Genomic DNA, 15097 nt, shown 5'->3' with positions numbered 1-15097 from the left:
CGAGGCTTTGACCGAGAAGCGGCGGCCGCCGGTACGAGCCTTCTTAAATTTAGGGACGATGGCTAGATGTTCGTCATCCGAGCGCAGTGACCTTGGGGCTTTGTAGGGGGTGACAAGGTCTTTCAGGGCGGCCGGGCCGGCGCCATTAATGAGTTTATGACTGGTGCACATTGCTTTAAAATCAATTCGCTGGCGGACAGGTAGCCAGTGAAGGGCCTTAAGGGCTGGTTTGGCAGAGGCTCTAGGGGGGAGGTCCATTATGAGCCTAGCCGCAGCGTTTTGTGCCCGTTGGAGTTTGGCTAAGGTGAACTCTGGTGCACCAAGGTAGACGGCATTGCTATAATCAAGTCTGGCTAGGATGAGCCCTTGAACCAGCAGCTTCCTGGAGAGCGGGGGGAGGAGGGGGAGGATCTTGCGGGTAGACCGCAAGAGGCCAAAGCATATTCCAGCGGTCTTGGTCGCCTGGGTTTTCATGGTAAGGCTTGGTTCGAGCCAGACGCCTAGCGTTTTGACTTCAGTCTTAGGAGTGGGAATCTCGCCAAAGGTATCCGGCCACACCACGGCGGGGATTGAAGACCATTTGTTGCCCAGGAGCATAATTTCGGTCTTAGCGCCGTTCAATTTTAGGGAGGATTCGCACATCCAGGCATAAATGTCCTGGAGACAGTTCCGCAGGCTGTCTGGATGTTTGTCCAGCTGGGAAAGGGAGACGATAAGAGCTAACTAAATTATGTATCCTTATGACAAAAAAACTAATATGTTTAAAAGCAAATGTGAGATCTTGCCTAGAGCACCCCCTCAATGTGAGAGAGTTCCCATCAGTCCTCAATCGAGACCGCCCTTCATCATCTGGTTACCCTCAAACTTCGAGGATACAGTACCCACAACAGACCGGCAGATGCTATGAACCTAATCTGAAGTGAGTATATCGATGACCACAAAGTGAAGTATGGAGATGTGTCTCTGAGGAACTGAGTAGGAGTGCCAACTAAAGTGAACGTGAATCAGTGAAAAAGTGAAATACGTTAAAATTGGGTAGTGACAGGGGAAAAAACTATTTATTATGCACCCCTTCAATCCCAACTCAATAAAAACAGTGCAAATAGTAGTGTAACAAATGACTACCAATAAGTATCTTAGGTCGACATGTTTCTGCAGACAAACTGAGCCAGATGGTCTCCTGCTGCTTCTTCAGGACCATTAGTGCTACTGCTATAAATATAAAAAGAGTAATATCACCTGAAAGTGTAATATATTTTCATCCTCCTGACTTCAGGATACAATATTCCGCAGGAGAAAATCCAGATACATAAAAAGAAAGACCAACAAAGCACAATCAGTATCTACAGTCGTGTGCTTGAATCTTAGGATCAATTAATCCGACTTGTTACGCTAGCTAATACATTCCAGCCACACATGGGCAATTAAGTCTACCCCTTATGATTATTTCTCCCGTGCTCACTCACTTTTGTGGCAGAAGGGAACAGCCCCACCTCACCTGGCTTCAACTCAGGTACTGGGAGCACCGCTCTAACGGAAGGAAAGATTGAAAACGCCAAGTGAATCATGGGAAATGTGTCTCCCTAGAACCACAGTAATTCGCCAGTCACTCGCGTGCCCATCGGGCGCCGATCAGCCTCTCAACTAATCATTCTATCATGGCGACAACTGCTTAAATAGGCAGTGGCGTCTCTTATTCAAGCCATATAAACTAATGCCACTGATCAAGTAAGGACCACGGCATATTAAGTCTAATCAATAGCCACACTCAAGCCTCTATCTGTTATTAAACATAGTCATGTTGTGACACATGTGACCCAAGCTCTCGCATACAAAGGTCCCCTTTAATCGTTAATGGCAAAAAAACCATCCAAGACCAAACCGGTACTTTCACGGCTTCCGTATCGCTGAACGTGCTACCAGTCACTCGCTCGTGACTGTGGCCCACTCTTAAGTTAATCATGCTGACAAACCGATCTCACAAACGATGCTGGCCAGAAATCCTCTCACCTGTCTGTCGGTACACCGTTCGTCCCTCTGGGCTGTATCTTGGGGAGGTAACGACACGGTATACCTGCGGCGATTAAGTTCTTTCCGGCCCCAGCGTCGTACGTGCGTATGACGTCATCCTGGCGTCCCGCACCAGGTTGCAAGAGAAATGTAGTTCCCTAATCCCGCAGTACATTCAACTCGTAAGTTTAAAGTGAATTCTTAAAACTCTGTGGCTTTATATTGCAATTGAGGCGACATGAATTACAATGTGTGGCTCATAAAATAGTGGCAGATATTTAAATAGGCCGACTATGGTACATAGTTAGTTTACCGAGCAGTTCTTGTAAAAAAAGGGGGGGCGCCTAGTTAACACGGCTCGCCTATCGTCCTTGTGATGGCATAGGGACTTGGGGCATCATAATTCATTGACAGTCTGTCAAACAAAAAATCGTCAGAAGGCTTAGGTATAGGTATCAAGTGCCAGAACTTGATTAGAAGCCTATCAGAAAACGGATGTTTAGCCAAGGGTTTCCATGTGTAGTCTTGAAATGCACTTAAGAGTTGATAGGTACTGCGGGATTAGGGAACTACATTTCCCTTGCAACCTGGTGCGGGACGCCAGGATGACTTCATACGCACGAACGACGCTGGGGCCGGAAAGAACTTAATCGCCGCAGGTACACCGTGTCGTTACCTCCCCAAGATACAGCCCAGAGGGACGACCGGTGTACCGACGGACAGGGGAGAGGATTTCTGGCCAGCATCGTTTGTGAGAGCGGTTTGTCAGCATGATTAACTTAAGAGTGGGCCTCAGTCACGAGCGAGTGACTGGTTGCACGTTCAGCGATACGGATTAAAGGGGACCTTTGTATGCGAGAGCTTGGGTCACATGTGTCACAACATGACTATGTTTAATAACAGATAGAGGCTTGAGTGTGGCTATTGATTAGACTTAATATGCCATGGGCCTTACTTGATCAGTGGCATTAGTTTATATGGCTTGAATAAGAGACACCACTGCCTATGTAGGCAGTTGTCGCCATGATAGAATGATTAGTTGAGAGGCTGATCGGCGCCCGATGGGCACGCGAGTGACTGGCGAATTACTGTGGTCCTAGGGAGACACATTTCCCATGATTCACTAGGCGTTTTCAATCTTTCCTTCCGTTAGAGCGGTGCTCCCAGTACCTGAGTTGAAGCCAGGTGAGGTGGGGCTGTTCCCTTCTGCCACAAAGGTGAGTGAGCACGGGTAAAATAATCATAAGGGGTAGATTTAATTGCCCATATGTGGCTGGCATGTATTAGCTAGCGTAACAAGTCGGATTAATTGATCCTAAGATTCAAGCACACAACTGTAGATACTGATTGTGCTTTGTTGGTCTTTCTTTTTATGTATCTGGATTTTCTCCTGCGGAATATTGTATCCTGAAGTCAGGAGGATGAAAATATATTACACTTTCAGGTGATATTACTCTTTTTATATTTATAGCAGTAGCACTAATGGTCCTGAAGAAGCAGCAGGAGACCATCTGGCTCCGTTTGTCTGCAGAAACATGTCGACCTAAGATACTTATTGGTAGTCATTTGTTACACTACTATTTGCACTGTTTTTATTGAGTTGGGATTGAAGGGGTGCATAATAAATAGTTTTTTCCCCTGTCACTACCCAATTTTAACGTATTTCACTTTTTCACTGATTCACGTTCACTTTAGTTGGCACTGCTACTCAGTTCCTCAGAGACACATCTCCATACTTCACTTTGTTGTCATCAATATACTCACTTCAGATTAGGTTCATAGCATCTGCCGGTCTTTTGTGGGTACTGTATCCTCGAAGTTTGAGGGTCCCCAGATGATGAAGGGTGGTCTCGATTGAGGACTGATGGGAACTCTCTCACATGGAGGGGGTGCTCTAGGCAAGATCTCACATTTGCTTTTGAACATATTATTTTTTTTGTCACAAGGATACATAATTTAGTTAGCTCTTAGACCCACTGCTATTCTTTAGTTGGTGTAAATATAGATATGACTCCTTACTGATTAATTCTGTAATGTCTTACACAGCGTGGCTCCTCGCAGGGCAAAGGACAGTCCGATGGCATTTGGACGTCTTAAAACCTCTCTACCATCCTATATATATTGTTCAAGACTGGTGAGGGATTTAGGGGGCATGCATCAAACAGGTGTCTTCATGTCCCCTATCTACTTATTTCAGATCCTTGTTTCACTTTTTAAGGAGGTGTTAAGGTCATTTGAGGTGCTAGATGTGCCTATTAAATATTCACATCATTTCTTTTTCTTTCACCAAAAGGTAAAGGTTTCATTTGATCTGAAAAACATCCAGATAAAGTACGTGGATGAAGATAACGAAGAGGTATGATAATCGTCGTTGGCTGGTCAATTGTATGTATGTATTTGATTTACAGCCTAGCTAAAGTGCAACTGAGCGCTGATGTACCTGACCACTATTATATGGCACAGTGAGCGAGTGTGTTTGGTATGGAGGGGGGCGTGGATGTTTTAAGGCTGGGATATCAGGCGATATCAGGCGTGTCTCAGTAGTTTAAGTTCGTGTCAGTTCGAGGATTGGAGTGCACTTGCAGATAAATAGTGGATTAAAAACGAAACAAAAGTTTGTAGACAAGCAAAGCAGACATTTGAAATAACTCACATTGTTAGAGCTGCTGGTTTGACAAAACTCCAGGACTGTTCCTGGTTTTAGGCAAGCCCCTGGATAGCCTTGTAATCTCAACTGCAGCATCGACTTTTTATTGCCATGTTTCTGATTCATTCCTTCTGAGCCTCAAAATCTATCGTTGGTAGATCTGCAATCAGCTGAAAAGGCTTTAAAGTGCTCAGCCATATTTATGCAAATAACATACTTTTATTTAAACTACATACTATTTAAAGAATTAATTTGTACTGTAACCCTAATGCAGACTTTACATTCTGAGGGGGAATTGCTAATTGTTACTTCTAGGATTAACAGAGCTGATATAGACATGTCACCAGCAAGTGTGATGTGACATTTTATTTCCATTGATATGGTATATAGCCAATACCCTGTTCATGAAAAACATAAATACATTCTCTCTACTATTATTTTCTTCTTCACCTTGAGTCTGTGCTTGTACGTGCTCTATCCTTGTCTGATGGTAAGTCTTCCTGGAGGAAAAAAACTTCTTAAATGTGCCTTTTTCTTCTTTTGCAGGTATTTGTTAATAGCCAAGGTAAGTCATTCTTATACTAAGGCTGTATAGAACTATGTGTGTGTAGTTACATGTAGGTAATTGTTAAGGTTGGTGATGAAGGTTTTCTCTAAAGTTATTTATTTGTCTGTATTTAGTTGATAATTTAATCCCATTGACATACCTCGGTCTTTGATTAAAAAAAATAGAGAGAAGGTGGAATTTGCCACTCCCCAGTACATAGCTTGATAGTCTGAGGCAGGAGAGCTGCGGTTAGACCAGCAGCAGGAGACTGAGCTACCCACGGGGGGCTGAGTCAACAGTTTGTGAGGATGACGCATTTTAATTTTTCAACAGCAATCTATGAATGCATGTATTGTCTAGAGATGTACTTGGGCTGAGGGCTAGCATCCTGAAAATATCTGCCGGCTGGATGTGCCTGCTTCAGAAATCCACAAAGTGGGTTTGGAACATCGTAGGAATAGAGCCAGACACAGCAAAATTCCATGCAGTCGAAGGTTTCTCTGGCAAAATTGTACCAAAGTGAATCCAGAGTATTTATGGGACTAAAATTGCAGGACCAAAAGTGGGCAAGATGACAGGAATACTATTTGTTTCGCCAGGTTTTCAAAACATGTGTTTCAGACAAGGAATAGTCCTTAATGACCTGCCCAGGCAGAGCCATAGCTGCAACGAGTGCAGGTCTCGACACATTACCGGCATCAGTGAGTGTATGGGACTGCGGATCAGTAGGACCTCTCCAAAAGAGGTTCAGTCTCTCTTGACAAGGGCTTTTTAATCCCAGACCAAAAGCGTCCTTTCCCACAGATGGGACCTGAAGTTGTGTGTCTGCACGAAAGGAGAGTGGACATAAACTGGATAACATGCACATCTTAGGAAGGCACTGGTATTCTGTGTTTCATGAACCACACCAAGTAACACTGATATATTTACATGGAAGTTTTCTTTTTATTTGTGGGGTGGATTTGAGTTAGTTCCAACTCTTTTTACTATTCGACATATGTGTTATAACCCATGATTCTTTTTGTTTTTTTAATTGTGGAGTTGTCTTGCCTCTATTCCTACGATGTTCCAAACTTTTTTTGTGGATTTCTGAAGCAGGCACACCCATCTGTATTGCCTTTCAGAAGTAATTCAGTGTGACTAGGAAATCTAGCACCTCTAAAGTATCTGGACCTGGTGCATTTTATTCTGAGAAGTGGTCCCAAATGTAGGTGCCCTCTTGATCGATGATAAATTGCTTCAGAATGAGGAGGCTACCCTCTAGCAGTAACCACCATGATTTGCGCACTTGTTGACCATGTTGGTATTCAGTTTTTCTTAAATATGACCGCTTCCATGCAGCACGAAGTCCAGGGTTTCCGTCTTTATTGGTTTCTTTCCTGCACATAGATAGAAGATTATTCATCCACGATATTGGATGAATTCTAGCATGAGATACGTGGAAATTTACCTCCAAACCAATTGGTGCTTTGGGCGGATCTGTAGCAGTGCGTCATCTTATTGTTTTTAGGCTATTGTGATATAAAAACTGCCCCAAATTCAGTTGACAACAAAGAACGGCGACCTTCCAGAAAAGGGGACGCACCAGAGTAGTGAAGTCTTGCTTTCTGACAGGTATGAGATATACTAGAAAAAAAACTGGTATTGTGAAATTGACTGGATGACTGGTGCTATGAGCTTTTCATTATGTCTTGATTCCCTCTTGATACAAAAAATTAATTGAATGAAATGAGCTGCAACCGCTAGAAAAATAAGACCTTTCTGTGAGCTTAGTTTCAGCACTAGGATTTTGAGTGTAGCACACTAAACTGAATTTGTCCTTAGCTGTTTTCACAATTGCAGTCATCCACTATGGTGTGATTACTTTTCCTTTCTCATTTTCTGTTTATGGTAGATTATTTGACGCTTTCAGATGAAAATATAGGAAACTCTTTACAATCCAGAAAAGTCCTGCATCTTTCAGCCAAGCCTTTTTTTAAATTTTTTATTTTATTTATAATTTCACAGCGAAGACACATACACAAAAAGAACAATATCAATTACAGTTCATAGACATAGAAAATACACCAAAAAAGAAATAAATAAATCAGCACTGATCGTCATAATAAATATCGATAACCATACATAAGCATAGACAAGCAAAGGGAGAAAGACAAGTACAGAAATATGGAGGTTTTCTATCATATTCTACATAATTCCTTCATATTCACAAATATCAATCCTCATAATAATTACGGAAGACACCCCAAATTTTCCGACCCAGTTGTTTCCTCCTAGATCCCTTAACTGAAAAGAGACCCTATTCCAGTGTATATAAACTATACATTTTAGCTCGCCATTGTTAGAAGACAGGTGGATTTTCCTGTAGCCACTCAGTTGCTATACACAACCGGGCTACTGTCATTGAAAAAAAAAAGCGATGTTTATATAATACATCCGTCACCCTGTCTGTGGGAATTTTCCCCAGTTACATCATAGCCGGTGTAATAACTAAAGACGTTTTAATAACTAATGAAAAAAACTTTTCAATATCCACAATAAAGCTTTGAAGTTTAACACACCCAAAAAAAATATGTAAACTATCCGCGTCATCATCGCTACTGTGAAAATATTTGCCCTCATATCCAGCCCCCCATATTGCCATTCGTGCGGGGGTATAATATAAATCAAATAAGGTCTTAAAAAATTGGACTTTTAAGTTTGCAGACATTAATGATTCTTTCGCCAACATGAACATATCCTCCAATTCAATTTCAGAGTCTCCTAAAGCAGTAACCCACTTCAACCTAACCTTATCAAGGTCATCTGATCTTCCCGAAAGTAATATTTGATATAGGGCTCCAATTTTAACCTGTCTTCTAACCCCTTCTACCACCATATTTGTTTGCATACTCAAATTAAGGCGAGCCAGAAAATCGCAAATTTGAAGAAACTTAAAAAAAATAGGTTCTAGGAAAATCAAACTGGGCCATTATTTCCTCGAATGATTTACACCCCCCATTTTCAAAATAGAAATCCCCCAAAATTCCAACCCCTTTCCTCTGCCATTTCAATGACATTTCATCTGAGAATATACCTGGTAGAAGCCTATAGGCCTTAAGGGGTAAGACATTTTCGTCATTGCAGTTGTTTTGAAAGTCCATTTCCAAACTTTAAATGCGCTAATCAATACTTTAAAACGCGTGCGCTTGTAATAGCTACCGTCCAACTCAATAAATAAACATTGCTTCGCAATTGGGCCTAGTAACATTTCAAAAATAGTAGGGGCAACAGCCTTATTAGCAGCCATCTCCCCCATAATCATTACCCTCATTTTTAACAAAAAACAAGTAACATAATAGAAAAAAAAGTCCGGCACTGACATGCCCCCCTATCAAGGGGCAGTGTCATGAATTTCATTGCCCGTCTAGGTCTACCTGGGCTCCAGATAAATTTGCCACACATTGATTGCAAATACTGTAGCCTTTTTTTTTTAGAAATCTCCAAAGGTATTGACCGGAATAGGTACAAAACCTTTGGTAGTATATTCATTTTGATAATGTTACACCGGCCAATAATAGAGAAATATAATCGTTCCCACCTCTCTAATGAACTCTTAATTTTAAGAATCCACGCATTCCAATTAGCATCCACCAATTCAGTCATATTTGCTCTGATCTGGATCCCTAAATAGGTGACTTCTCTTACAACCCTGTTATCATGCCATACTAAGCTGTCTGAGCATAAAATCTGCATCTTTGAGTCGTTAAGTTTATAGCCTGTTACAATACCAAACTCTTTGGCCAATCGCTCAATTTCTCCAATAGCAAGTGCAGGATTGCCTGTAATTACAGCAATATCATCCGCATATGCGAACACAGAAAAACAATAACCAAAAACTCGATAAGGTGGAATAGAGGCACTGCGAGACAGTTGTTCAATAAAAGGGTTAATGTACAGGGCGAACAAAAGAGGGGAACAGGGGCAACCCTGGCGGGTTCCCCGGGCTATACTCAACGAGGCAGAAAGCAATCCCATGGCACATTTTTTGGCCTTAGGGGCTACATAAAGAGACTGTAAAGCAACAATAAATTTCTGACCAAAACCCAATTTATCCATAAGTCTCCACATATAGCCCCAATGCACACGATCGAACGCTTTCTCAGCGTCAAGTAAAATAAGCGCTAACTTACTTTTCTCCACTCCTGCAATGTCAAATAAAGTCATCACTTTATTCACATGATCAGCCGTACCTCTTTTTAGTATAAAACCGTGTTGATATTGAGACACTAGGGGGCGTTATGACTTTAGCCAATCGATTAGCCAAAATCTTGGAATACATTTTATTATCAGCGTTTAATAATGATATTGGGCGATAGGATCCGACCAAATCCGGAGCTTTGCCTTTCTTGCAGAATACTGCAATCGTAGCTTCCGACCAGGATTTAGGAGGATATCCCAGCTGCGCCTTCTGCATAACTTTAAGCAGCTCATGTTTGATAATATTAAAAAACTGCCTATAAACCTCCCCGGGGATTCTATCGGGGCCTGCTGCCTTACCTAAAGCCAAACTCTTCACTGCACTTTCCAGTTCAAGCATAGTGATCGTGGATTCCAATTCTTCTAGTTTTAAAGGATCTAATAGTTTCATCCCCTCCTCCAGCGTTTCTGTCCAATCCCCTTCTACCTCCGCCCCATTCTGTTGCATGTATAACTCAGAGTAAAACTGCTGAAATATCTTTAAAATCTGGTAAGGTTCGGATTGCAATACCCCATTCAAATCTCTCAACGCCTGAATATTTCTAGCAGACTCCTTCATCCGTAATCATACCGCAAGCTGCTTTCTTATTGATTCACCAAATTTATGACTATGCATCCTAGATGTTAAAAACCTCCTAGCGTTTTCTGCGCTCCAGAACCCCAAAACATTAGCCCTTCCCTTCGCCACCTCATCCTCTAATTCCGATAAGTCGTTCACACATGTGGCGATCCCCTTGGTTAGTGAAGGTTCAGCCGCAATCAAGCGGTCATAAGACGTCACCAATTCTTTTTTAAGCTTCTTTTGCTGCCATGAACTAAAGCTAATACATTCCCCTCGGAAGCACGCCTTAAAGGTGTCCCAGCCTTTTTGCTCTAGTGAGAAGTAGCCTCTTTACCCACAGTTCCTAGAATTAATATTATTTACGCTACAATGCCATTCTATTTGTAAACTTGTGTTATAAAAATAACATAATTTCTCGCAGTGAAAGTGATACTATCTCACTGTACTCAGCTGTTAGTGTTGGAGCAATGTGGGATTAATGTATGCCATCAGAACAGATGTAACGCTACTGGAAAAAGCGAAATGAGGTAACTCACATTGATTATACAAGCATTTCGTCCTGAGCTACTCCGAAAAATAAAGCAGCAGGGCTTTAGGTACAAGGTCTTTTCCGTGGGTGGAAGTGTGTAAATGTCCTTCTTCTACAGTATGCTGAACTCTGACCCCATATAGAAACTGAGGCACAACACAAATAAATGAGCTAACAGAGTAGGCCCCATCCTACCCCTTCCAGTTTGCCTACCCTTCTCTAAAGCCCGCCCTGATTGAACATTCCACCACAGGCTCTCCTTGCTAATAATATTGATACCAACTGCTCGAATAATGACCTCCTAGTCCTACCATTTTAGTGTTCCAGGGGCAAATTGCTTTTAAAATGGCTACTAGGAACAAAAGTAGTGCTCAATAAATCCACCAAGACAATTTTTCCTCGGTGATCATTCTCTTTAGTAATTGGTACTTGTTACTGAAGATACTGATCCTTGGCTTCAGATTTCCATGTTCCATTGTCTTCCTTTTTGGAATTAATATGGAATACAGCCTGTTTGGACAAGCTCTGGGTTCCTTGCCACCCTCCTAAATATATATCGCCTTCTAGTTCTTTACTTGTTGTGGGGACATAGAGCATTGTATATACATTGGTTCCTTCCTTGTTTGGGGTGTCCCCATTTTCTTACGTCTTATTGTGTTATGATATGTTCTGTGCTATTGCCTTTTTCGCCCATCTAGAGCACTACAATTCTTCCTTTTTCTAACTGCCAAGTAATTTTACTGCCTTGCTCTTTCCTTTGCACAACTACAGGACAAATGGTTGTGTGGGCACACTTAGAGGAAGTTGCATATTGACTACTACTCTGAGTCAGCATTCCTGTTGTGAACACAGAGTAGTGTCTGAAAAGTAGCAATAGCACCTGGGGTGGACTTTTCTTGAAAAGAGCTGTACCTGTGCCTCTGGAATATCTTCGATGCAGTGCTAACAGAATGCCAGAAGATCCTCCTGTACGGTAGGGCCAGCACAAAGAGTCTTCCTCACTCTAGAACGCCTGCAACCCATCCCAGAGGACAGCATTTACAACACTTCAGCATTCAGAACACCCCTGGAACTCTGGCTTGTCCCAATGATTGCCTCAAGCTATCATTGCTACTATTCTTTTTTAACCTTTCTATTGTATGGCTCTAGGATTTATCCATCTTTACCTGTGGAAATGTGTCTGGTTACCTGTTAAAGTGTAACTGGGATTGGCTTCATTTCTTGCGATACGTAAGAAAATATTACTTTGAGAGTCAGATACTTTCTCTAAAAACCAAGACCTATTCATGTATTCCTGGATGTCTTGTCCCTGAGAGAACCCAACAGGAAAACTCCCAGTGTTACAGCATAATCTTACTGCAGTGTCATAGTAGGAGTCACAGTGGTTTTCCAGGCCAGCTCAAAAACATGTTGATGCCAAATGGAATTAATTATGCTTCCCAGCAGCAGTGACAGAGGTACAACAGCAGATGGCTTTATCTTGGTGGATTCGGTAGTCACTGCGTGGATTTTAGTCATTTGTAGTTTGGGACCTGTGGAGGCACGCATAATGTTTCATGTATGGATGTGTTGATTTAGGACTCAGTTATATTGTTGTTTAATTTGTGTTTCCTGTACCATGATAAATTATTCAGTTGAGAATAATCCCCTTGGTTCTGTCCCTAAAAATAATATACAATCACACTCTTGCCAGTTTGCAAATATTACAGGGGAGCCTCGATGCTGACCACTATCCCCAGTGAGTTGGACTGTAATTTTGCTCTGGCGCTATCACTTTACAAAAATCTAAAGAAATCATTGCAACTGTTAAAGCTATTTCTGGGTCGAGCGCAAAGGGGTTACTGGACTTCAGCCATGAGGGTTGAGTACTTTTACCATTGATGTCCTGTGACCTGGCATTTTACGGACACTGATACCTCAGTACCAAGTAGGTTTGTGTGGCACTTGATTGAGGATATTGATGTGTGTAGTCTAAGGCTTATTCAGGGAGGTAGTGTAGTTTAAGAGATTCAGAACACACCACGCCGCAATCCACAATGTGCAGACAGTGCTTTCACTTTATGAAAAGAGAATGGGCTTTAGTACACCAGCTACTCAATACATCACACAAATATGGTCTGGTAAACACAGGGTCCGCAGTTCCAGATAAGATGGTGGTGAGCTACGAACTGTCATGAGGTCTCTGCTGTTGAGATTAAGTCTCCCACTAACCTTAGCTTTTGGCAGTTGCAGAAAGGTTATGTTTTGACATAGTACCGGTCACAGTTCATAATGTTGTCCGTCTTCATGCAAAGCTACTGCTCAAACAATGGTGCAAAGTCCTCCCCCAGATCTTGAGTTATGTTCACAGAAGTTAGTAGCTGACTGAAAGTTCATCCAGCGAACTTGTTCTCTGAGATCTCTGGCACACAATGAAGGGGGGAGGGTGCTCCAAGGACATAGGCTGCATGGCTCAGCACAGTTGGGGGGGGGGGGGGCGGGGGCGGGGGGCAATATCAAATGTGGATGGCAGTTCATTGTAGACCTTTGGCATCACTCACTTTGTTGGCACAACATCGTTCTCTGCCACTACCACTATATGTTGTTGTGCTTCTCAGTGCACCTAAGGAGACCACTTCACTCTCTTTAAAATCAGCTCTTGCAATTCCCCGTTTGTCCATTCCAGACAGCATTCTGATCACTTTCTGTCCAGGGTGGGGCAAAGGCCCAGTGAGGGCAACCAAGGACCTCATGGACTCATGCAAGGACTCGCGACAACTGCAGGCAGCACCTGCCATGTTCTTGGTACCAGTTGCAAACGTCTTTAGTGGTCAATCTGCTCTTCTGGGCAGGCCCTCTGCCATGCAGTGGCAGCTCTGTTGCTTCCTCTGGGCACATTACTCCAGCAGGGATATCTTCAGCACACCTCTCCCAGCAGGCCACGCAGACTCCTCTGCAATGGTAGTCCCATAGCTTCTTCCAGTACATAGTTTAAGATTTCTACAGGTGATTTGCCCTCAACGCTGGGAGGCTGCCTGGCAAGAACACTAGACCTTGGATCTCAGTTTTTGTTCCCCAGCACTCTACTTGGTGGTGCCTACACCAGTGAGTGAGAAGCCCTGGGACACCGACACCTTCGATTATACTTCTTTCTCAGATATTAGTTTTACATTCCACATGCCCTGCTCTGGAACCTGTTTAAGGCAGTTCCTAAGCTTTGTTTATCCCTCTCCTTCAGAGCAGATACATTTCAGGTAATCGCAGGCAACAGGAAGTGACCGTGACAGTTTTCACTGAGGGAAACCCACAGCATAAGCACAAAGAGGAGAAGAGCATTCACACTTAACACCCAGCCTTTTGAAAGGAGTACCTCTGGAAGGAAGAAACTGTGAGAACCTGAAAACAGCCAACGTTATACTTCAGAGGAGACAGCTGTCTCCAACCTTCCGTTTAATTTATTAAGAGCACCCCAGGCAGGAATAAAAGGTATGACACCTCAAAATACCACTTTTGAATATCTAACGGTAAGCTTGTTTCCATGTTCCTATACTTTTGAGTCTGTTGCCTCATAAAATCCTCAGGAATGTTAGCAATACACAGCGCTAATATGTGAGGCTACTTATAACCTCCATCTTGTCATACAATGCAGAATACCTGCTGGCACGTACTACAATCTACCTGTACCATACAAGCCCCATCCAGGCCCCATAGGATGTAGCAAGGGACCTAGTTGCATATGACTTAGTCTATAGTTAACTGGGAAGAGACCAATAGGCCACTATCTTACTGCAGATACCAGGGGAAAAGAGTTTGTGTTTATAATTAAAACCATATTCTGCCCCCATTGCCAGGCTCATGTCAGCTGGCATCGGAACAAAAGGTCCCCTTGATGAAGTAGACAAGCATTAGTGTTTCCCCAGACCATCGCGCCACACACTGATTCTTATATAGCAATTTGGCTAAGCAGTCCCCACTATGAACCATGATGGACATTTCTCCTGAGGCCAGAAACATCAAAAATACAGCCGAGATTTACATTAAGGTAAGTTAGGACACTTGCAAGTCCATTTAGAGGCTATTCCAATATAGACATATTTGTGGATTAGGTGCTTAAGGTAGTTGGGGGATATTTCACATTAGATATCTTTTCAGTTTTCTCATCTGCTGTTAATCTGTAGTCCATCATACCTTCACTCTTACTTGTTGTAAATGATCCAGATTAGCAGGTTGCAAGGCCTGCATGAAGGTTTCCTTTACCTCCCTTCAACTGAGGAAGTATCAGTGTTGAAAGTGCCGATATGGTTACTTTGTGCTACATTAATTCACATCAGCAGAGGTAGAGAAGGTTCAAGGATCTGTCAGTGAAGACATTGTATAGCTGTAAAAAGTCTAAATTCTGCTTATCCATTCCAGCCATACAGAGGAAATAAAGTCTCCTATCCCACCATAAGGTAGTTGAGTGAGTACTAATATTCACATGCTTTGCCACTTTTTTAAACCCAGGAAGCTGAGTATTGACATCTGATGCAGCAAATGAGAGCTGGAAAGGAATTTCAGACTATTGCCCAATAATTATTTGCACCC

General features: G+C 42.5%; 1 protein-coding gene across 10 annotated transcripts in view; it reads left to right on the top strand.

The window, feature by feature from the left end:
• NBR1 (NBR1 autophagy cargo receptor) overlaps window positions 1-15097 on the top strand; it is a 657239-nt gene that overhangs the window by 77137 nt on the left and 565005 nt on the right. For 6 of the 10 annotated variants that reach the window (XM_078645307.1, XM_078645310.1, XM_078645305.1 and 3 more), the window contains exons 3-4: window positions 4304-4366; window positions 5204-5222. In XM_078645307.1, the coding sequence (XP_078501433.1) occupies window positions 4304-4366; window positions 5204-5222 (82 nt within the window). Of the gene's footprint in view, window positions 1-4303; window positions 4381-5203; window positions 5223-15097 lie in introns of all 10 variants that reach the window. The other 4 variants (XM_078645308.1, XM_078645311.1, XM_078645309.1 and 1 more) reach the window with 1 other exon arrangement.

Source organism: Lissotriton helveticus, chromosome 5_1 (genome assembly GCF_964261635.1).
Source record: "Lissotriton helveticus chromosome 5_1, aLisHel1.1, whole genome shotgun sequence".
NCBI classification, from domain to species: Eukaryota; Metazoa; Chordata; class Amphibia; order Caudata; family Salamandridae; genus Lissotriton; species Lissotriton helveticus.
Note: the sequence above shows the minus strand (reverse complement) of the source record. Positions and strands in the feature narration are given on the sequence as shown.